We start from the raw sequence: 19,176 nt of genomic DNA, 5'->3' as shown, positions 1-19,176 counted from the left end.
AAGAGCATACCGCCGGGAAATTCGAGGCATTATCAAGTGCCTGTCAAATTGTGAATGAGAGACTGAAGTGTGTACAGCCTTGCACAAAAAACAAAGCAGAGCTTTGCCTATTCATGCAACTTTTTAATAATCATCATTAGTCACATCATACAGCCTTAGAATGTATTATGGGTCTCCCGAGTGGCACAGCGGTCTAAGGCACTGCAACGCAGTGCTAGATGTGTCATTACAGACCTGGGTTCGATCCCGGGCTGTATCGCAACCGGCCGTCATCGGTAGTACCATAGGGCGGCGCACTATTGGCCCAGCGTCGTCCGGGTTAGGGGAGGGTTTGGCCGGGGGGGCTTTATCGCTCTCTAGCGACTCCTTGTGGCGGGCCGGGCGCCTGCAGGCTGACCTCGGTGGTCAGTTGAACGCTGTTTCCTCTGACACATTGGTGTGGCTGGCATCCAGGTAAAGTGGGCAGGTGTTAAGATGCGTGGTTTGGCGGGTCACGTTTGGGAGGACGCATGACTCAGCCTTTGGCTCCTGAGCCCGTTGGGGAGTTGCAGCGATGAGACAAGATCGAAATTGGGGAGAAGAAATATTATCAAAACATAATAGCCCAACGTTTGTATCACGACTAAAGTTGCATAAATAACTCGAAATGAAGCATATAGGGGGACCTATTTCTTTGTTAACCGCTCAATACAGAATAGCCACGCTCCCTCAAATGGTTTGGAGAAAATATCCTTTCTATTTTATTCAGTTTTGTTTATACTATAAAATAATACCACGGAATTCTAAGCAAGGCTTGTCTGTTAAATGAACTAGTGTATCCCACATGAAAAAGAAAAGGAGAGCCACACACACTTAAGAGCTCAGATGCAATAATAACCTAATAACCAACGTTTCAACAGACAAGCTGTTTTCATCAGGGTATAGTGTAGCCCACAGCCATGGCATAGTCAGATCAGGGCCTAACATAAGGACAACTCAGAGTATTCTGTTCTTCTGAAATAGACTACATTTTCTTCATATCATGTTCCTTTAGACCTGTCTAAAATAAATCATGGATTTATTAGACTTTTTTTTAAAATGTAGATGTTCTAAAGGTCTGCGTCACTGGCATGTAAGCTATTCGTGGAAACCAGGAGATGTTAAATGTGTTTGTGTTAAGGGTCAATTACCTTGAGACCCGCAGTTATTTGCTTGACTGGCTGACAATTTCATGACTACCACAGCCCTAATTGAGTGTTCACAAGGATAAAGGCAGAACAGTAGTTTGGAATATACAGGTTAATAGGGCGTGATGAAGTCAAACTGTGAATGCATGAGGTGCCAGGTAGCCTAGTGGTTAGAGCGTTGGACTAGTAACCGAAAGGTTGCAAGATCGAATCTCTGAGCTGACAAGGTACAAATCTGTCGTTTTGCCCCTGAACAAGGTAGTTAACCCCACTGTTTCTAGGCTGTCATTGTAAATAAGAATTTGTTCTTAACTGACTTGCCTAGTTAAATAAAGGTAAAATATTTTTTTTTTAAATGAAGTTCCGGGTTTACACGACAGTCTGTACAGAGTTGTCCCAACAAAGTTACTTCTCTCAATAGCTCAATAGCTTTCATGTTTCAGAATGCTTTTAAAGATGTTTACATTCCAAGATCCACTAAAACTCCTGTAATGAACCCAGAACAAAATCTTGCATGAGTTGGCTAGCTTGCTACTCCCTGTGTTTGTAAACATTTATGCATCTCCTCTTTCACAGTAGATGAATCTATGCTCTGTTCATTGTCCTCTTTGTCAGATCTATCTATGCCATCTATGAGGAGGAGAGCAGTGTGATGGGTATCCCAGGCTACAGGTTCTCTCCACCCAGCACAGTGTTTGCCAACACAACAGAGAATGCTGGTTTCTGTTCCCCACCAGGGAACTGTCTGGGCTCTGGCGTGCTCCAAGTCAGTGCCTGCAAACAAGGTAATAATATATAATGTCTTTTATTTCCAATATTTGATATATGCCACTTGGCATTCAATTTTATACAAACATTGAGTGCGTAAGTTTTTGTGATCCCTACGGGGGTTGAACCCACAACCTTGTCGGTACTAGTCAATGCCACACTCTTATCAACTGAGCCACTCCTAGTCAGGACTGTAACCATACGGATTGAAAACATCATCTGTCCGAGGTCCGTTATTAACTCAATGAGGTGGGAAATCGTCATCTCAATGTTGTGTCATATTTCACTTCCTAGATGCTCCGATCGTCATGTCTTCTCCACACTTCTACCAGGCAGATGAGAAGTTTGTCAAAGACATCTTCGGGATGAAACCAAACAAGAAGCAACACGAAACCATCATAGATATCAACCCGGTATGTAAACTGAACAAAAATATGAATGCAACATGTAACAATTTCAAAGATTTTACTGAGTTACAGTTCATATAAGGAAATAAATTATTTAGGCCCTAATCTATGGATTTCACATGACAGGGAATACAGATATGCATCTGTTGGTCACAGATACCTTTAAAAACAAAAGTAGGGGCATGGATCAGTCAGTGTCTGGTGTGACCACCATTTTGCTTCATGCAGCGTGACACATTTCCTTCACATAGAGTTGATCAGGCTGTTGATTGTGGAATGTTGTCCCACTCCTCTTCAATGGCTGTGTGAAGTAGCTGGATATTGGCGAGAACTGGAACACGCTGTCATACATGTCGATCCAGAGCATCCCACACATGCTCAATGGATGCCATGTCTGGTGTCTATGCAGGCCATGGAGTAACTGGGACTTTTAAGCTTCCAGGAATTGTGTACAGATCCTTACAACAGGGCTGTGCATTATCAGGCTGAAACATGAGGTGCGGATGAATGGCCCGGCAATGGGCCTCAGGATCTCGTCACGGTATCTCTGCGCATTGAAATTGCCATCGTGTTCATTGTCCGTAGCTTATGCCAGCCCATAGCATACATAACCCCACCCCCACCACGGGGCACTCTGTTCACAACGTTGACATCAGCAAACTGCTCGCCCACACGTCTGTCATCTGCCCGTACAGTTGAAACCTGGATTCATCTGTGAAGAGCACAGTTCTCCAGCGTGCCAGTGGCCAAGGGAATGTGAGCAGGTCAAGACCCTGGTGAGGTCGACAAGCACACAGATGAGCTTCCCTGAGATGTTTTCTGTGCAGAAATTCTTTGCTTGTGCAAATCCACAGTTTCAACAGATGGCCGGGTGGCTGTCCTCAACCATCCCGTGGGAGAAGAAGCCGGACGTGGAGGACCTGGGCTGACGTGGTTACACGTGAACTGTGTGTGAGGCCAGTTGGATGTGCTGCCAAATTGTCTAAAATAATGTTGGAGGCGGCTTATGGTAGAGAAATTAACATTCTCTGGCAACTTCTCTGGTGGACATTCCTGCAGTCTGCATGCCAATTGCACGCTCCCTCAACACTTGAGACATCTGTGGCATTGTGTTGTGACAAAACTGCACATTTTAGTGGCCTTTTATTGTCCCCAGCACAAGGTGCACCTGTGTAATGATCATACTGTTTAATCAGCTTCTTCATATGCCACACCTGTCAGGTGGATGGATTATCTTGGCAAAGGACAAATACTCACTAACAGGGATGTAAACAAATTTGTGCACAGAATTTGAGAGAAATAAGCCTTTTGTGTGTATGGAACATTTCTGGGATCTTTTATTTCAGCTCATGAAACATGGGACCAACACTTTACATATCACGTTTTTAATATTTTTGTTTTGTGTATAACCTTTTACCAAGAGTACCTTACCTCTGGCGTCAGCATGTTTTCAGTTTTGACCACTAGAGGGAACACTATTACCACTTTAGTAGAACAGGTCATCATTTTCACAGAGCATTTTATTCTTTGTGATTGGATATTTTTTTTTTACTATAGAAGGATAATAATATCACTAATTCACACAAAGCAGGGACACACACATACTATGATGCTCAGGAGACAAATTACAGTAACTACCTAAATCTAGCCAGTAAGAGAAGAGCAGTTTTCCATTGCAGAACGTTTTGCAACGGTGTGCACTAATGAACACGACCCAGTGCTCTTCCTGAGCCAAGGCCAGTCAGAAGCAGTGTGTATAAAGTCCTTCCTGTTGATAAGCTGTTATTTATAGAGCTGTTTGTGGTGCAGTTGGAGTTTCTCAGTACCAGGCGTAGAGACACTAAAGATAAGCCTAGGGCTGTATCCCAAATGGCACCATATTCCCTATATAGTGCACTACTTTAGACCAGAGACCTATAGAACCCTATTCCCTATATAGTGCACTACTTTTGACCAGAGCCCTATGGAACCTTATTCCCTATATAGTGCACTACTTTAGACCAGAGCCCTATAGAACCCTATTCCCTATATAGTGCACTACTTTAGACCAGAGCCCTATAGAACCCTATTCCCTATATAGTGCACTACTTTAGACCAGAGCCCTATAGAACCCCAATTAATCCCAAAGGTGTTCGATGGGGTTGAGGTCAGGACTCTGCAGGCCAGTCGAGTTCTTCCACACCGATCTGGACAAACCATTTCTGCATGGACCTCGCTTTGTGCACTGGGGCATTTCCATGCTAAATCAGGAAAGGGTCTGTTGCCACAAAGTTGGTAGCACGGAATCGTCTTGAGAATGTAATTTTACTGTTTCTTCTTTTGGTTAATTCACATAATTTCTCAATTTACAGTATGTTTGCCAGTCGTCTGTGCATCCAGACTTATTTGTCATTCCTTTTTCCTCGTCCCTCTCAACCATAACATTTTTCTAATACTCATAAATCCACAGGGATTTAGCAGTTCTAACAGAGAGTTTCTTAACAGGTGCATGCTTATCAATAACTGGAAGAAAAATGTGCCGTATGGTTGCTCCTCACATGAATCACTACAGAACTTCTGGTATGATCTCTTACACTATATTAGGCCCAGGCTTTGGAACTTTGGTCTTCCTACATATTGCTTCCATGTTATGATCACAGATCTGATGGGTGTGGATACTGCTTTAGAGGAAATTCCTGCAGCATTAGTAAAGATGTGATCAATACATGTGGGTGATTTTCATTCATGTGCTGTTTGTAAATCCCTTGGTAGTGGTAGGTTGACTGATAACCTGAACCAGATTGCAGGCACTGGTTACAGTTTGAAGCTCCTTGAGTGGACAGCTTGATGAAAACCAGTCGATATTTAGGTCACCCAGAAAATATACCTCTGTTGATATGACATATATTATCAATCATTTCACACACATTATTCAGATACTGTTAGCATTCAGTGGTCTATAGAATAGGCAACCTGAGAAGTAGTAATAATTCATAACTCTGATTTGTTTCCACAGCTTACAGGCATCGTACTTCAGGCTGCTAAGAGACTTCAAGTGAATGTGTTAGTTGAGAAGATTCCTGTGTTTAGGTAAGCAAAGACTATCTCAAACCAAACTATTCCCTAACTGTTATATCTTCACATTTTACTCACACACTTTTATTTGAACAGGTACAATGTACACCAAAATCATAAGTCTCAGTACACTTGGTAAAATATCTTTGTACCATATTTAGCCAACAGCTAATTTCCCTCTGCAGTCCCCAGGCAGGTGAACATATACAGTGCATTTGGAAAGTATTCAGACCCCTTGACTTTTTCCACATTTTGTTACGTTGCAGCCTTATTCTAAAATTGATTAAATCGTTTTTTTCCCCCCTAATCAATCTACACGCAATACCCTGTGATGACAAAGCGAAAACAGATTTGTAGAAATGTTTGCAAATTTAAAAAACTGACATCACATTTACATAAGTATTCAAACCCTTTACTCAGTACCTTTGGCAGCGATTACAGCCTCGAGTCTTCTGGGGTATGACGCTACAGCTTGGCACACCTCTATTTGGGGAGTTTTCCCTCCTATTCTTCTCTGCAGATCATCTCAAGCTCTGTCAGGTTGGATGGGGAGTGTTGCTGTACAGCTATTTTCAGGTCTTTCCAGAGATGTTTGATCAGCTTCAAGTCCGGGCCCTGGCTGGGCCACTCAAGGACATTCAGAGACTTGTCCTGAAGCCAGTCCTGCGTTGTCTTGGATGTATTCTTAGGGTCGTTGTCCTGTTGGAAGGTGAACCTTCGCCCCAGTCTTTTGGTCCTGAGCGCTCTGGAGCAGGTTTTCATCAAGGATCTCTCAGTACTTTGCTCCGTTCCTCTTTCCCTCAATCCTGACTAGTCTCCCAGTCCCTGCTGCTGAAAAATATACCCACAGCATGATACTGCCACCACCACCACCATGCTTCACCGTAGGGATGGTGCCAGGTTTCCTCCAGACGTGACACTAGGCATTCAGGCCTAAAAGTTCAATCTTGGTTTCATCAGACCAGAGAATCTTGTTTTTCATGGTCAGAGTCCTTTAGGTGCCTTTTGGCAACACTTCAAGTGGGCTGTCATGTGCCTTTTACTGAGGAGTGGCTTCCGTCTGGCCACTCTACCATAAAGGCCTGATTGATAGAGTGCTGCAGAGATGGTTGTCCTTCTGGAAGGTTCTCCCATCTCCACAGAGGAACTCTGGAGCTCTGTCAGAGTGATCTTCGGGTTCTTGGTCACCACCCTGACCAAGGCCCTTCTCCCCCGATTGCTCAGTTTGGTCTGGTGGCCAGCTCTAGGAAGAGTCTTGGTGGTTCTAAAACATCTTTCATTTAAGAATGATGGAGGCCACTGTGTTCTTGGGGACCTACAATGCTGCAGACATTTTTTGGTACCCTTCCTCAGATCTCTGCCTCGACACAATCCTGTCTCGGAGCTCAACGGAAATACCTTCAACCTCATGGCTAGGGTTTTGCTCTGACATGCACAGTCAAATGTGGGACCTCATATAGACAGGTGTGTGCCTTTTCTAAATCATGTCTAATCAGTAGAATTTACCACAGGTGGACTCCAAGTTGTAGAAACAGCTCAAGGATGATCAATAGAAAAAGGATGCCCCTGAGCTCAATTTCGATCTTTATATAGCAAAGGGTCTGAATACTTATGTTAATGTATATAAAACAATCTTGTTTTTACTTTGTCATTGTGGAGTATTGTGTATAGATTGAATAAGGCTGTAACGTAGCAAAATGTGGAAAAAATCAAGGGGTCTGAGTACTTTCCAATTGCTCTGTGAACAAGTAAAATACTTGTTAAACGACAACATACAAAAATGTGACAATTCTAAAAATAAGAAATCAGGACATGCAGATATGTTTCCACACGGAAATCAAGACATTGCACATGTTAATAATTCAACACATTACTATGTTTTTGGAAGAAAAGCTTTTTTTTTTTTTTGTCCATGTTAAAATAACATTAAATTGATCAGAAATACAGTGTAGACATTGTTAATGTTGTAAATTACTATTGTAGCTGGAAATGGCAGATTTTTTTATGGAATATCTACATCGGCGTACAGAGGCCCATTATCAGCAACCATCACTCCTATGTTCCAATGGCACGTTGTGTTAGCTAATCCAAGTTTATCATTTTAAAAGGCTAATTGATCATTAGAAAACCCTTTTGCAATTATTTTAGCACAGCTTAAAACGGTTGTTTCTGATTAAAGAAGCAATACAACTGGCCTTCTTTAGACTAGTTGAGTATCTGGAGCATCAGCATTCGTGGTTTCGATTACAGGCTCAAAATAGCCAGAAACAAAGACTTTCTGAAACTCGTCAGTCTATTCTTGTTCTGAGAAATGAAGGCGAGAAATTGCCAAGAAACTGAAGATCTCGTATAACGCTGTGTACTATTCCCTTCACAGCGCAAATTGACTTTAACCAGAATAGAAATAGAAGTGGGAGGCCCCCGTTGCACAACTGAGCAAGTGGACAAGTACATTAGAGTGTCTGGTTTGAGAATCAGACGCCTGAAGTGTTGCCACCACAAGTTCTCAACTGGCAGCTTCATTAAATAGTACCCGCCAAACACCAGTCTCAACATCAACAGTGAAGAGGCGACTCCGGGATGCTGGCCTTCTAGGCAGAGTTGTAAAGAAAAAGCCATATCTCAGACTGGCCACTAAAAAGACAAGATGGGCAAAAGAACAGACACTGGACAGAGGAATTCTGCCTAGAAGGCCAGCATCCCTCTTCACTGTTGACGTTGAGACTGGTGTTTTGTGGGTACTATTTAATGAAGCTGCTTGAATGCAGAGGGGAGATTATGTTGTTTTGTTTGTTTGCATTTCTGTCTTCCTCTGGTATACTGAGATTTTGGTGTAAATGTGTCAACAAATTTGAGGTGTTGGCAGCTGCATAGGCTATTCTCGTTGACTTTGGCGACATACTACTTTGGCGACTATTCACGTCTTATCCACAACTCTCTGTCCATCGCCGTTGTAATCTACTGGGGAGCCAACATTTCCCCAAACTGGATATTTTAAATGATGATGAAGAATCCTTTAATTCTGGTTTATCGACCCCACCACTTCCCATCTTACAGAACTAGTTCCCGGCTGCGCCTCACAAAAGGACAGTTTGAAATACACCAGTTAAGATTTGAATTTTGATTACAATGTGAGCATAGGCTCTAGTTCAGGGATCTACTAGATTCAGCTGCGGAACTATTTTTCTTGAGCGGATGGTCGGGGGGGGCCTGAACATAATTACAAATAATTTGTTGACAGCAAATTTACCGCCAGAAACCCAAACAGATATATTTTACTAAAACATAATGTCAATCCTTGCTTACCTTTTTGTATACGATCACATACAGTATATCTCTCTCATGTGTGGGAATACTTTGGAACAGATTTCCAAAATGTAAAATCACTTGGAGCTGATTTGCTGGGGTTTTTACAGTCTTTTATATCCAACAATCTTTTTTTTTTAACATTTTTTTTTTTATTATCACCCGCGGTCCGCCGTTAGGGAATCCAGATGTAGTTGTTTTAACAGAATAACTTAGAATGTGTTTTGAGCTCAGATTTACTCAAAAGGGCATAGGCTAGAGTTTTTATATTTTGTTCAACTTTTTTTTATGTATTCAATGGGGTTCACAGTGAGGACGGAACAGAGGTCTCGTACCGAACACCCCTAGAAGCCTGCTATCTCCCATCTCATTGTTCTGAACAGCGTTTTGTGATCCCTCCTGTTTATCAGATATGATCACCTGTAAGATAATATAAACAGTTTAATGACAATGTCCGGTACTTTCGCGACTAAGTTTTATTGTTATTTTTTATTTTTTTTATTTTTAAACCTCCTGCTTTTGGCTGTCTGTGTATTTCATACGTGCATAATCCATGAGCAGATTTACTGGCTTTCCTCGATTAGCCACAAAAATCCCTATTTTTGAAAGCGCCTGTTTTGTTGAAGCTGTGCCGTACCATCCCCCCCAAACGTGGCCCAGCCCCCTAGCAATTTTGAGTTCTAGCCAATGAACTTCAGCCCCTCTAATTTGAGTGACAGCTAGCAAGAGGCCTGGCCAGCGTTATCCAATGAGGTTACAGGGCAGGTCCAACGGAGGGGGAGAGAGACACGTGACGTAGTAGGCAATTTTCGGGGACCACTTTTGGCTACTTTCAGAACTACTGGCTGAAAAGTATACAAAAGTAGCAGAGAATCTCTTTTAATTTATGAAGTATTTCTAATCTATTTCTCAGCTTTTAATATATATATATTTTTTTATCTTTGTAGAGAGAGAAGTGAAACTTGTGTGTCAGAGGTCCTCATCTGCTGGGGCCAAATTTAATGATCCGTTACACTGTTTAAATACACTAGTTAGCTAGTTACAGCAGATTCTGTGTGTGAACAAGCATTGTGTGTATGTGTGTGAGCAGTGTGTGTGTGTTCTTGCCAAGTGCAATTGCTGCAACAGATGGACTTTTGACAGAGCAGAGGGGGAGGAAGTAAATATATCCCACTAAATATATCCCAGATTACGGAACAGTGTTGGAAACTAATGACTCCAGCCCCCCAATGTACAAGAAACAACATGTAGGATATTCTAAATGCCATATTAGTAGAGGAACATAATGACCCCAATTTGACCCCAGAAAGACGTCAAAGGAACCTGCAAGTAAGCATTTCATTGGACGATGTATACCATGTGTATTCTGTACTTAATTGAATTTAACCATGAGCATTACTGGAAGATCTATGGTTGAGATTGCAGTAAGGGAATGTGAGTAAAACAAATTGCCTTCTTAGTCATTTGGCGGTTTCACTGAGTGTGAGCAAACAACCCCCCTCCCCCCACCTATTGACTGTATAGATAAGTCACGTATGCATACCAGAAAGCATACCCAACATTTAACAAGGTATGGGGTCAGAATGTAAACCCTGGCTGAGTTTTTTTCAAGCCTTTGAGATGTAGCATACATATTAGACCCTGGCTGAGGGGTAGTTTCCTCTGAGAGTGGGGTCACGGCCAGGGTCAGTCATTATCAACGTCGACCGTGGAGCAGTTCCTTGCTTAAGGGCACATTGACAGATTTCTCATCTTGTCGGCTCTGGGATTCGAATTCGCGACCTTTCAGTTTACTGGCTCAACGCTCTAATCGCTAGGCCTCCCGGTCAGTACACCCCCAGCATGCTTACACAAACTTCCTGTAGGTAGTCTCTTCCGAACAGTCTGACCTGTTTTTTTTGGAAAAACGAAATTACCAATCAATTAAAGTGATTTTTCTCCAACCACATAACATGCCGACAGTCATCAGACTACAATGTATAGCCTTTAGTTGAGACTGACTGTGCTGAGTCTTTCTGAAGAATTGTTAATTACGCTGTTATCATAACTCCATCGGTGACCTTCGGTCAGTCAAAACGCATCAACATCTGACATGGTCCCCAGGGTGTGAACAACAGTATTCGTAAGTCTGAAGTGCACTCTGACTCTGCCCTGTACACCCTTACAGGTGCTCTTTCCTCACATCATTTATTGTGATGAGGATTTGATATGGACGTACTGGTTGTATCATCGTGATGTCCATCGGACCTGGGTTCAATTACATTTAAAAAAAAAAATCATTTAAATCCATTTAGCTTTTGTTTTAGTCTGCCTGGAGGGCCAGGTGGGCATGGTTTGCGAGCTATTCTATTGGTTCCATTGCACCAGGCAAGCTCAATCAAGCCAAGCTACTAAAGTATTGGAAAGGATTTCAAATAGTATTTGAATCCAGGTCTGGTGTCCACCATGCACTCATCTGACCTTATCGTTTCCCTTATTTTTATTTTTATAATTTGTTCGTCACTAAATTAAGTAATTAGCTAAAAAAAAAAATGTTAAGACTGAGTTAATTGTGTTTTTCTGATGGTTTCTTATAAAACAAAACATCAGTTTGTTGTCTCGAGTTAGTGCTGCTGGTCTAACTAACTACGACCACATTTCCAGGTTAGTTCAGGTTAAATTCATTTAGATGTGAGTGTGTGTGTGTGTGTGTGTGTGTGTGTGTGTGTGTGTGTGTGTGTGTGTGTGTGTCCAGTAGCATGGTACGACTTGGATCAGTTTCAGTGGTGTAACATACATAGTGCTACTCAACTACTGGTCGGCACATGAAATATGGGGTATGGAATGGCTTGCTGGTGATGTTGGCAGGCTTCATCTTGTTCAGAGCACTGACAAACACACCGTACTATAGTAGTGTATTAAGTGAGCGGTTTAAAATGTAAATGGCTAACAAGTAGGTTTTGGGCGGTATCCAGATTTTCATATAGTCATACCGTCCTTCTCTCATCCCGGGATTTACGATATTACCGGCATAGTACACAAGGGGGTGCTAAAAACATAAGAAAAGCCCACTGGGCCTCTATTACCAAAATTAGCACAAACTAATAATAGCGAAATCACATAGACAATGTTAGCTAAATGCTAACGAGTGAAAACGATCAAACTAATTGCGAAGACTAGCAAATCCAGCTCATAACAGTATACAAGCATAGCCAGTGGCTACCAGATGTTATTTTCGGTGATATCTGCCAGAAGTCAAAGAGCTCTAGTTGAGTTATCTGTATAGCTGCCATTTTTGTCCCTACTAGTGTTTTTTTTTTTTTGTTTTTTTTCCCTTCTTCTCTCTTCTGCTCCACGTTCACATGCTCCTCTTCCTTCAGAAAAGCATGCATCACTACTTTGTTCATTTGCACAATTTACCTCGTTCACTTTCACTTGTAAATGTCCACGGCCAAACATTTTAGTAGTGAATTGTATATGTGTAACTTCATCACCTCGTGTGCTGCACCACAGAGATTTCTCCTAAAGTATTACACAAGTTGACTGCAGGTTGTTAACTTAAGTTGCTACAAATATTCAAATTTTATTGCAAAAACTTCAATAAGTTTTGAGGGTATTGAAAAACTATCCTGTGGCTTTCCTCAAATACCACGGTATACCGCCCAAACCTAGTAACAAGCAGGTTCTAAGATTACAGCAGAGTAAATGCATTCTGAAAATAGATTTACATAGTGCGGAATACAAGTCCATTCTTAAGTGATTTCATGCAATGATCATACAGGGGGAAACTAAGGAGGTGTGACTGACTGGCAAACTAATGTTGAATTTGTCAATTGCTTAAAATTAGATCAATGTTAGGGGTTAAAGTTCAGGTTAGGGTTAAGGTTAGGGTCAGTTTTAAATCAAATGTTATTGGTAACGTAAACATATTTAGCAGATGTTATTGCGGGTTTAGCGAAACGCTTGTGTTCCAAGATCCAACAGTGACTTTTCAGGTTTTGATGTCGGAATGTCTGTATGTCACGTCCCTTAAGTCTCACGATGATTAAACAATGGCTTTAGATTCTATAGTTGTTCTAACATTTGTCCTCCATTCTCTTTGCAGCCAAACAGGTGATATCAGGACTCTGGTGTTTCCTGTACTCTATCTCAATGAGGTAAGCTGGGCGTGGTCATTATTTCACGTAATGTATCTGCTATTTACATGCATCTTCATTGTGCCTACTGGCAGACTGACAACACCTCTGATGGCCCAGCATATAGCTTCATTTAGTTCGGGTCCCCTTCTGCTGTTGTTTTCGAAGATGTTTTGGGGTGTCCACGTTCGTATAATGTATTGCTGTTAGTTTGTCATGTGATTTAACTAATTATCTGACTAAGCGATTGTTCCCCACTAGGTCAAAGTAAAAAAAAAATCCTGATCCAAAAACATAAATAGAATGACACATGGCTCACAACAATGCTGAACATTTTTCTTAGATGAGAAAACATGATACATGCTCAGCCAGGAATGTCCTTAAGCCTTACGCCAGTTATCTGGAGCAAAGGTAACTCAATAGCAGACCACTCCTGCGTCAGGCTTCATAACATTTGTTATGACCACCTTATGTAGGCCTTAGACAGAGGGGGTTTTAGGAGGAAGCTTTCAATGGGTCAGTAGCCTACCGAGTAATATGAGAAGAGTGCAGTTGCTGAACTTATGTAGATACACTAGATTACCAAAAGTATGCTCGTCGAACATCTCATTCCAAAATAATGGGCATTAATATGGAGTTGGTTACCCCCTTTGCTGCTATTACAGCCTCTACTTTTCTGGGAAGGCTTTCCACTAGATGTTGGAACTTTGCTGCAGGGACTTGTGGGTGATTAAACCTGTCTCGCAGTCGGCGTTCCAATTCATCCCAAAGGTGTTCGATGGGGTTGAGTTCAGGGCTCTATTTGGCCAGTCAAGTTCTTCCACACTGATCTCGACAAACCATTTCTGCATGGACCTCGCTTGGTGCATTGTCATGCTGAAACAGGAAAGGGCCTTTCCCAAACTGTTGCTACAAAGTTGGAAGCACAGAATCGTCTAGAATGTCATTGTATGTTGTAGTGTTAAGATTTCCCTTCACTGGAACAAGGGGCCTATCCCGAACCATGAAAAACAGCCCCAGACCATTATTCCTCCTCCACCAAACTTTACAGTTGGCACTATGCATTGGGGCAGGTAGCGTTCTCCTGGCATCCACCAAACCCAGATTAGTCGAACGTACGTACTACCGTTCAAAAGTTTGGGGTCACTTAGAAATGTCCTTGTTTTTTTAAAGAAAAGCACATTTAAAATAACATAAAATTGATCAGAAATACATTGTAGACATTGTTAATGTTGTAAGTGACTATTGTAGCTATGGAATATCTACGTAGGCGTACAGAGGCCCATTATCAGCAACCATCACTCCTGTGTTCCAATGGCACGTTGTGTTAGCTAATCCAAGTTTATCATTTTAAAAGGCTAATCGATCATTAGAAAACCATTTTGCAATTATGTTACCACAACTGAAAACTGTTGTTCTGATTAAAGAAGCAATAAAACTGTCCTTTTAGAAAAGTTGAGTATCTGGAGCATAGGCATTTGTGGTTTCGATTACAGGTTAAAAATAGCCAGAAACAAAGACCTTTCTTCTGAAACTAGTCAGTCTATTCTTGTTCTGAGAAATGAAGGCAATTCCATGCGAGAAATTGCCAAGAAACTGAAGATCTCATACAACGCTGTGTACAACTCCCTTCACAGAACAGCACAAACTGGCTCTAACCAGAATAGAAAGAGGAGTGGGAGATGCACAACTGACCAAGAGGACAAGTACATTTGTTTCTCAAATTAGACACTGACGCCTCACAAGTCCTCAACTGGCAGCTTCATTGAATGGTCCAGGCAAACACCAGTCTCAATGTCAACAGTGAAGAGGTGACTCCGGGATGCTTGCCTTCTAGGCAGAATTGCAAAGAAAAAGCCATATCTCAGACTGGCCAATAAAAATAAAAGATTAAGATGGGCAAAAGAACACAGACACTGGACAGAGGAACTCTGCCTAGAAGGCCAGCATCCCGGAGTCGCCTCTTCACTAGTTTATTGCATAGTTACAATGTGTAATCATTGATGTCCCAGGAGCAGTAAATAAGTGTATAATTGTAATGCATACATGCAGACATAGCATCATTCAAAGAATGGAGTTTGATACACCTGGTATTGAATAATGACTGAAAAAGAATGTCTCACAGAGATTCATACCTGAACCGCACCTTTATTTGCCAAGGAAGAGTTCATTATCAGTGAATATATTCAATGTACAGGCTACAATGTGGGGATCTCATGCGAGGTAATAACTACAGTACATGTATATAGGACTTGTATCCTTGGCACAATAAACTTATTATATTCTACTCTATCCATAGGCTTCATTAATGCCATTCAGACTTGAAGTTGATACAAGAACAATGATAGCTGATGTTCATAGATTGGTATGAATATAGGTTCAGAACCTATCGTTTTTGGGTCCATACACAGATCGGCTACATACTGTAGCTAGCTACACATCTATAGGCAAACAGTTAATTCTATCTTTCACTACACAATAAGCAAGTAAATAGTTAGCTAGCTATGTTACTTCAGCTGCATTGCAAGTTAAGCTTACACAATTGTACATTTGCACTAAATATTTTAGCTAGCTAGATTCTTTACATCCACTGTTTCCCCAAGATGACAGCCTGGTTTGCTGGTTTTCTCAGTGTCATACTCATGTCATAACACCAGCTAGCTAGCTGGCTAATGTTAGCTAGTCAGCTAACTTACTAAATAGCGATTTTCGTAAATTAACTTTATGACAAAAAATATGCACAATCGTTTGTCTCTACATTAACTAACATATTCCTCTCAATTGTAAATTTTTGGCTTGACTCGTTATGACGTTATAATTACTTACGTTTGCTACCTCCGTAATGTTTTGTCAGCCATCTTTGCTGAAGAAAGTCACCAGGGATGGAGGGCTCGTGTCAAATTCGTTATTGGAACCACTCGATATGATTGGTCATATAAAAACCTTGGGACCCAAATGCATAATGAGTGCTCTAACTCCCCCTTGTGGTGGTCTGGAGCAATGAAGCCGTGACGCTGGGTACCTCGGTGTAAGTCCCGCGGTGTAAGCTCGCAACTTTTAAAGGAGGAACCACTGTAAGTAGCTTATGAATGAAATCAAATATCATCGCTCAATAAACATATAGAGAGGAAAAAAATATTTCTGCTTTTATTTTTTATTAATTTGTAAAAATGTTATTCAACTTTTGGTTTTGTGTTACTGGCCTACACACATCTCAATTTAATCCATTTTAAAATCCGACTGCAACAACAAAATGTGGAAAAAGTCAAGTGATGTGACTACTTTCTTAAGGCACTGTATATATATTTTTTTTTTGTGGGGGGGCAACCCCACCACTACGTCACTGCTTATAATTATTATAAGTATAACTATAAGAAATGTAAGATGTGTCCAATAAATTTTATCCAAGTCAGGGCTCCAGCTATGCATTTGGTTTGCTAACTTGCTAGCTTCTACACCTGCATTGCTTGCTGTTTGGGGTTTTAGGCTGGGTTTCTGTACAGCACTTTGTGACATCAGCTGATGTAAGAAGGGCTTTATAAATACATTGATGGATTTTTTGGACAAAATGTTGGATTTTTATTTTTTTTTGCGATGTTGAGAAGATGGAAAAAAGCTGTCTTTGATATATTCTTTATGTTCATCAAAAGAGAGATCAGGATTCAGAGTAACGCCGAGGTCCTTCAGTTTTATTTCAGATGACTGTACGACCAAGATATGTCAGATCCAACAGCAGATCTCTAGAACTAGCATCTCCCAAAAAAATATATATATATTTAACATTTTCCGGGTCAAGGAAAATGTTAAATATGTCAAGGTTTGGCTTTTTCAAGAGAGGCTTTATTACTGCCACTTTTAGTGAGTTTGGTAAACATCCGGTGGATAGAGAGCCATTTATTATGTTCAACATAGGAGGGCCAAGCACAGGAAGTAGCTCGTTTAGTTGGAATAGGGTCCAGTAGGCAGCTTGAAGGTTTAGAGGCCATGACTATTGTCATCAATGTGTCAATAAATACAGGATTTAAAAACTTGAGTGTCTCCATTGATCCTAAGCCCTGGCAGTGTTGTGCAGACTCAGGACAACTGAGCTTTGGAGGAATATGCAGATTCAAAGAGGAGTCGGTAATTTGCTTTCTAATTATATTTTCGTCAAAGTAGTTCATGAATGTATCACTGCTGAAGTGAGTCATCCTCTCTTGGGGAATGCTGCTTTTTAGTTAGCTTTGCGACAGTATCAAAAATACATTTTTGGATTGTTCTTATTCTCCTCAATTAGGTTGGAAAAATAGGGTGATCGAGCAGCAGTGAGGGCTCTTCGATACTACACGGTACGGTCTTTCCAGTTTTCTGGAAGCTTGCTTCATGGCTCGTGTATTTCCTGTATACCAGGAAGCTAGTTTTTGTTTTTAGAGGTGCTACTGCATCTTGGGTATTACGCACTACATTTAGATCCTAGGTCTGATCAGATTATTTGTTGCGATTGCAAAAGTAATAAGATGGTGGTCCGAGAGTCCAGGATTATGACGAGAAACACATAGATCCACAACATTTATTCCACGGGTTAAAACTAGATCCAGAGTATGACTGTGGCAATGACTTGGTCCGGAGACATGTTAGACAAAACCCACTGAGTCGATGATGGCTCCAAAAGCATTTTGGAGTGGGTCTGTGGACTTTTCCATGTGAAAAATGTGAATGATCTGCCATGACTACAAGGTCCGATAGGAATTCAGGGAACTCTGTGAGGAACGCTCTATACGGCCCAGGAAGCCTGTAAACAGTAGCTATGAAAAGTGTTTGAGTAGGCTGCATCGATTTCATGACCAGATGCTCAAAAGATGAAAACGCAGTCATTTTTGGGGAGGTAAATTGAAATTTGCTATCGTAAATGTTAGCAACACCGCCGCTTTTGCGAATTGCGCAGGGGATATAGTAACTTGTGTAAACAGGAGGAGAGGCCTCATTTAACACAGTAAATTCATCAGGCTTGAGCCATGTTTCAGTCAGGCCAATCACATCAAGATTATGATCAGTCATTAGTTCATTGACTATAACTGCCTTTGAAGTGAGGGATCTGACATTAAGTAGCCCTATTTTGAGATGTGAGAGATCACAATCTCTTTCAATAATGACAGGAATGGAGGACGGCTTTATTCTAGTGAGATTGTTAAAACGAACACTGCCATGTTTAGTTTTGCCCAACCTAGATCGAGGCACAACAGTCTCAATGGGGATAGCTGAGCTGACTACACTGACTGTGCTAGTGGCAGACTTCACTGGCTGTCTCATTGTGGCGCTAGAGGAATTTGAGCCCTGTCTATGTTCGTAGATAAGATGAGAGCACCCCTCCAGCTAGGACGGAGTCTGTCACTCCTTAGCAGGCCAGGCTTGGTCCTGTTTGTGGGTGAGTCCCAGAAAGAGGGCCAATTATCTACAAGTGCTATCTTTTGGCAGGGGCAGAAAAGTTTTCAACCAGCGATTGAGTTGTGAGACTCTGCTGTAGAGCTCATCACTCCCCCTAACTGGGAGGGGGCCAGAGACATTTACTCGATGTCGATGCATCTTTCTAGCTGATTTACACGCTGAAGCTATGTTGCGCTTGGTGACCTCTGACTGTTTCATCCGAACATCGTTGGTGCTGACGTGGATAACAATATCCCTATACTCTCTACACTTGCCAGTTTTATCTTTAGCCAGCACCCTCTTCAGATTAGCCTTAACGTTGGTAGCCTTGCCCCCGGGTAAACAGTGTATGGTCGCTGGATGGTTCTTTTTAAGTCTAATACTGCGGGTAATGGAGTCGCCAATGACTAGGGTTTTCAATTTGTCAGAGCTAATAGTGGGAGGCTTCGGTGGCTCAGACGGGTGCAGGAAAGACCTGAGAAGGCTCAGACCCCGTAACGGGTGGAGGAAAGACCTGAGAAGGCTCAGACCCCGTAACGGGAGGAGTAGAGACCTGAGAAGGCTCAGACCGCGTAACGGGAGGAGGAGAGACCTGAGAAGGCTCAGACCCCGTAACGGGTGGAGGAGAGACCCGAGAAGGCTCAGACCCCGTAACGGGAGGAGGAGAGACCAGAGAAGGCTCTGACCCCGTAACGGGAGGAGGAGAGACCTGAGAAGGCTCTGACCCCGTAACGGGAGGAGGAGAGACCTGAGAAGGCTCAGACCCCGTAACGGGAGGAGGAGAGACCTGAGAAGGCTCAGACCGCGTAACGGGAGGAGGAGAGACCTGAGAAGGCTCAGACCGCGTAACGGGAGGAGGAGAGACCAGAGAAGGCTCAGACCGCGTAACGGGTGGAGGAGAGACCTGAGAAGGCTCAGACCCCGTAACGGGTGGAGGAGAGACCTGAGAAGGCTCAG

General features: G+C 42.0%; 1 protein-coding gene across 1 annotated transcript in view; it reads left to right on the top strand.

The window, feature by feature from the left end:
• Positions 1-19,176, top strand: part of scarb2c (scavenger receptor class B, member 2c) — a 42,051-nt gene that overhangs the window by 17,848 nt on the left and 5,027 nt on the right. The window contains exons 7-10 of the mRNA XM_045692629.1: positions 1,782-1,951; positions 2,229-2,347; positions 5,337-5,410; positions 12,786-12,837. Coding sequence (XP_045548585.1) covers positions 1,782-1,951; positions 2,229-2,347; positions 5,337-5,410; positions 12,786-12,837 — 415 coding nt within the window. The remainder of the gene's footprint in view (positions 1-1,781; positions 1,952-2,228; positions 2,348-5,336; positions 5,411-12,785; positions 12,838-19,176) is intronic.

The sequence above is a fragment of the Salmo salar genome, chromosome ssa13, assembly GCF_905237065.1.
Source record: "Salmo salar chromosome ssa13, Ssal_v3.1, whole genome shotgun sequence".
NCBI classification, from domain to species: Eukaryota; Metazoa; Chordata; class Actinopteri; order Salmoniformes; family Salmonidae; genus Salmo; species Salmo salar.
This window is presented reverse-complemented; position numbering and strand designations above follow the sequence as displayed.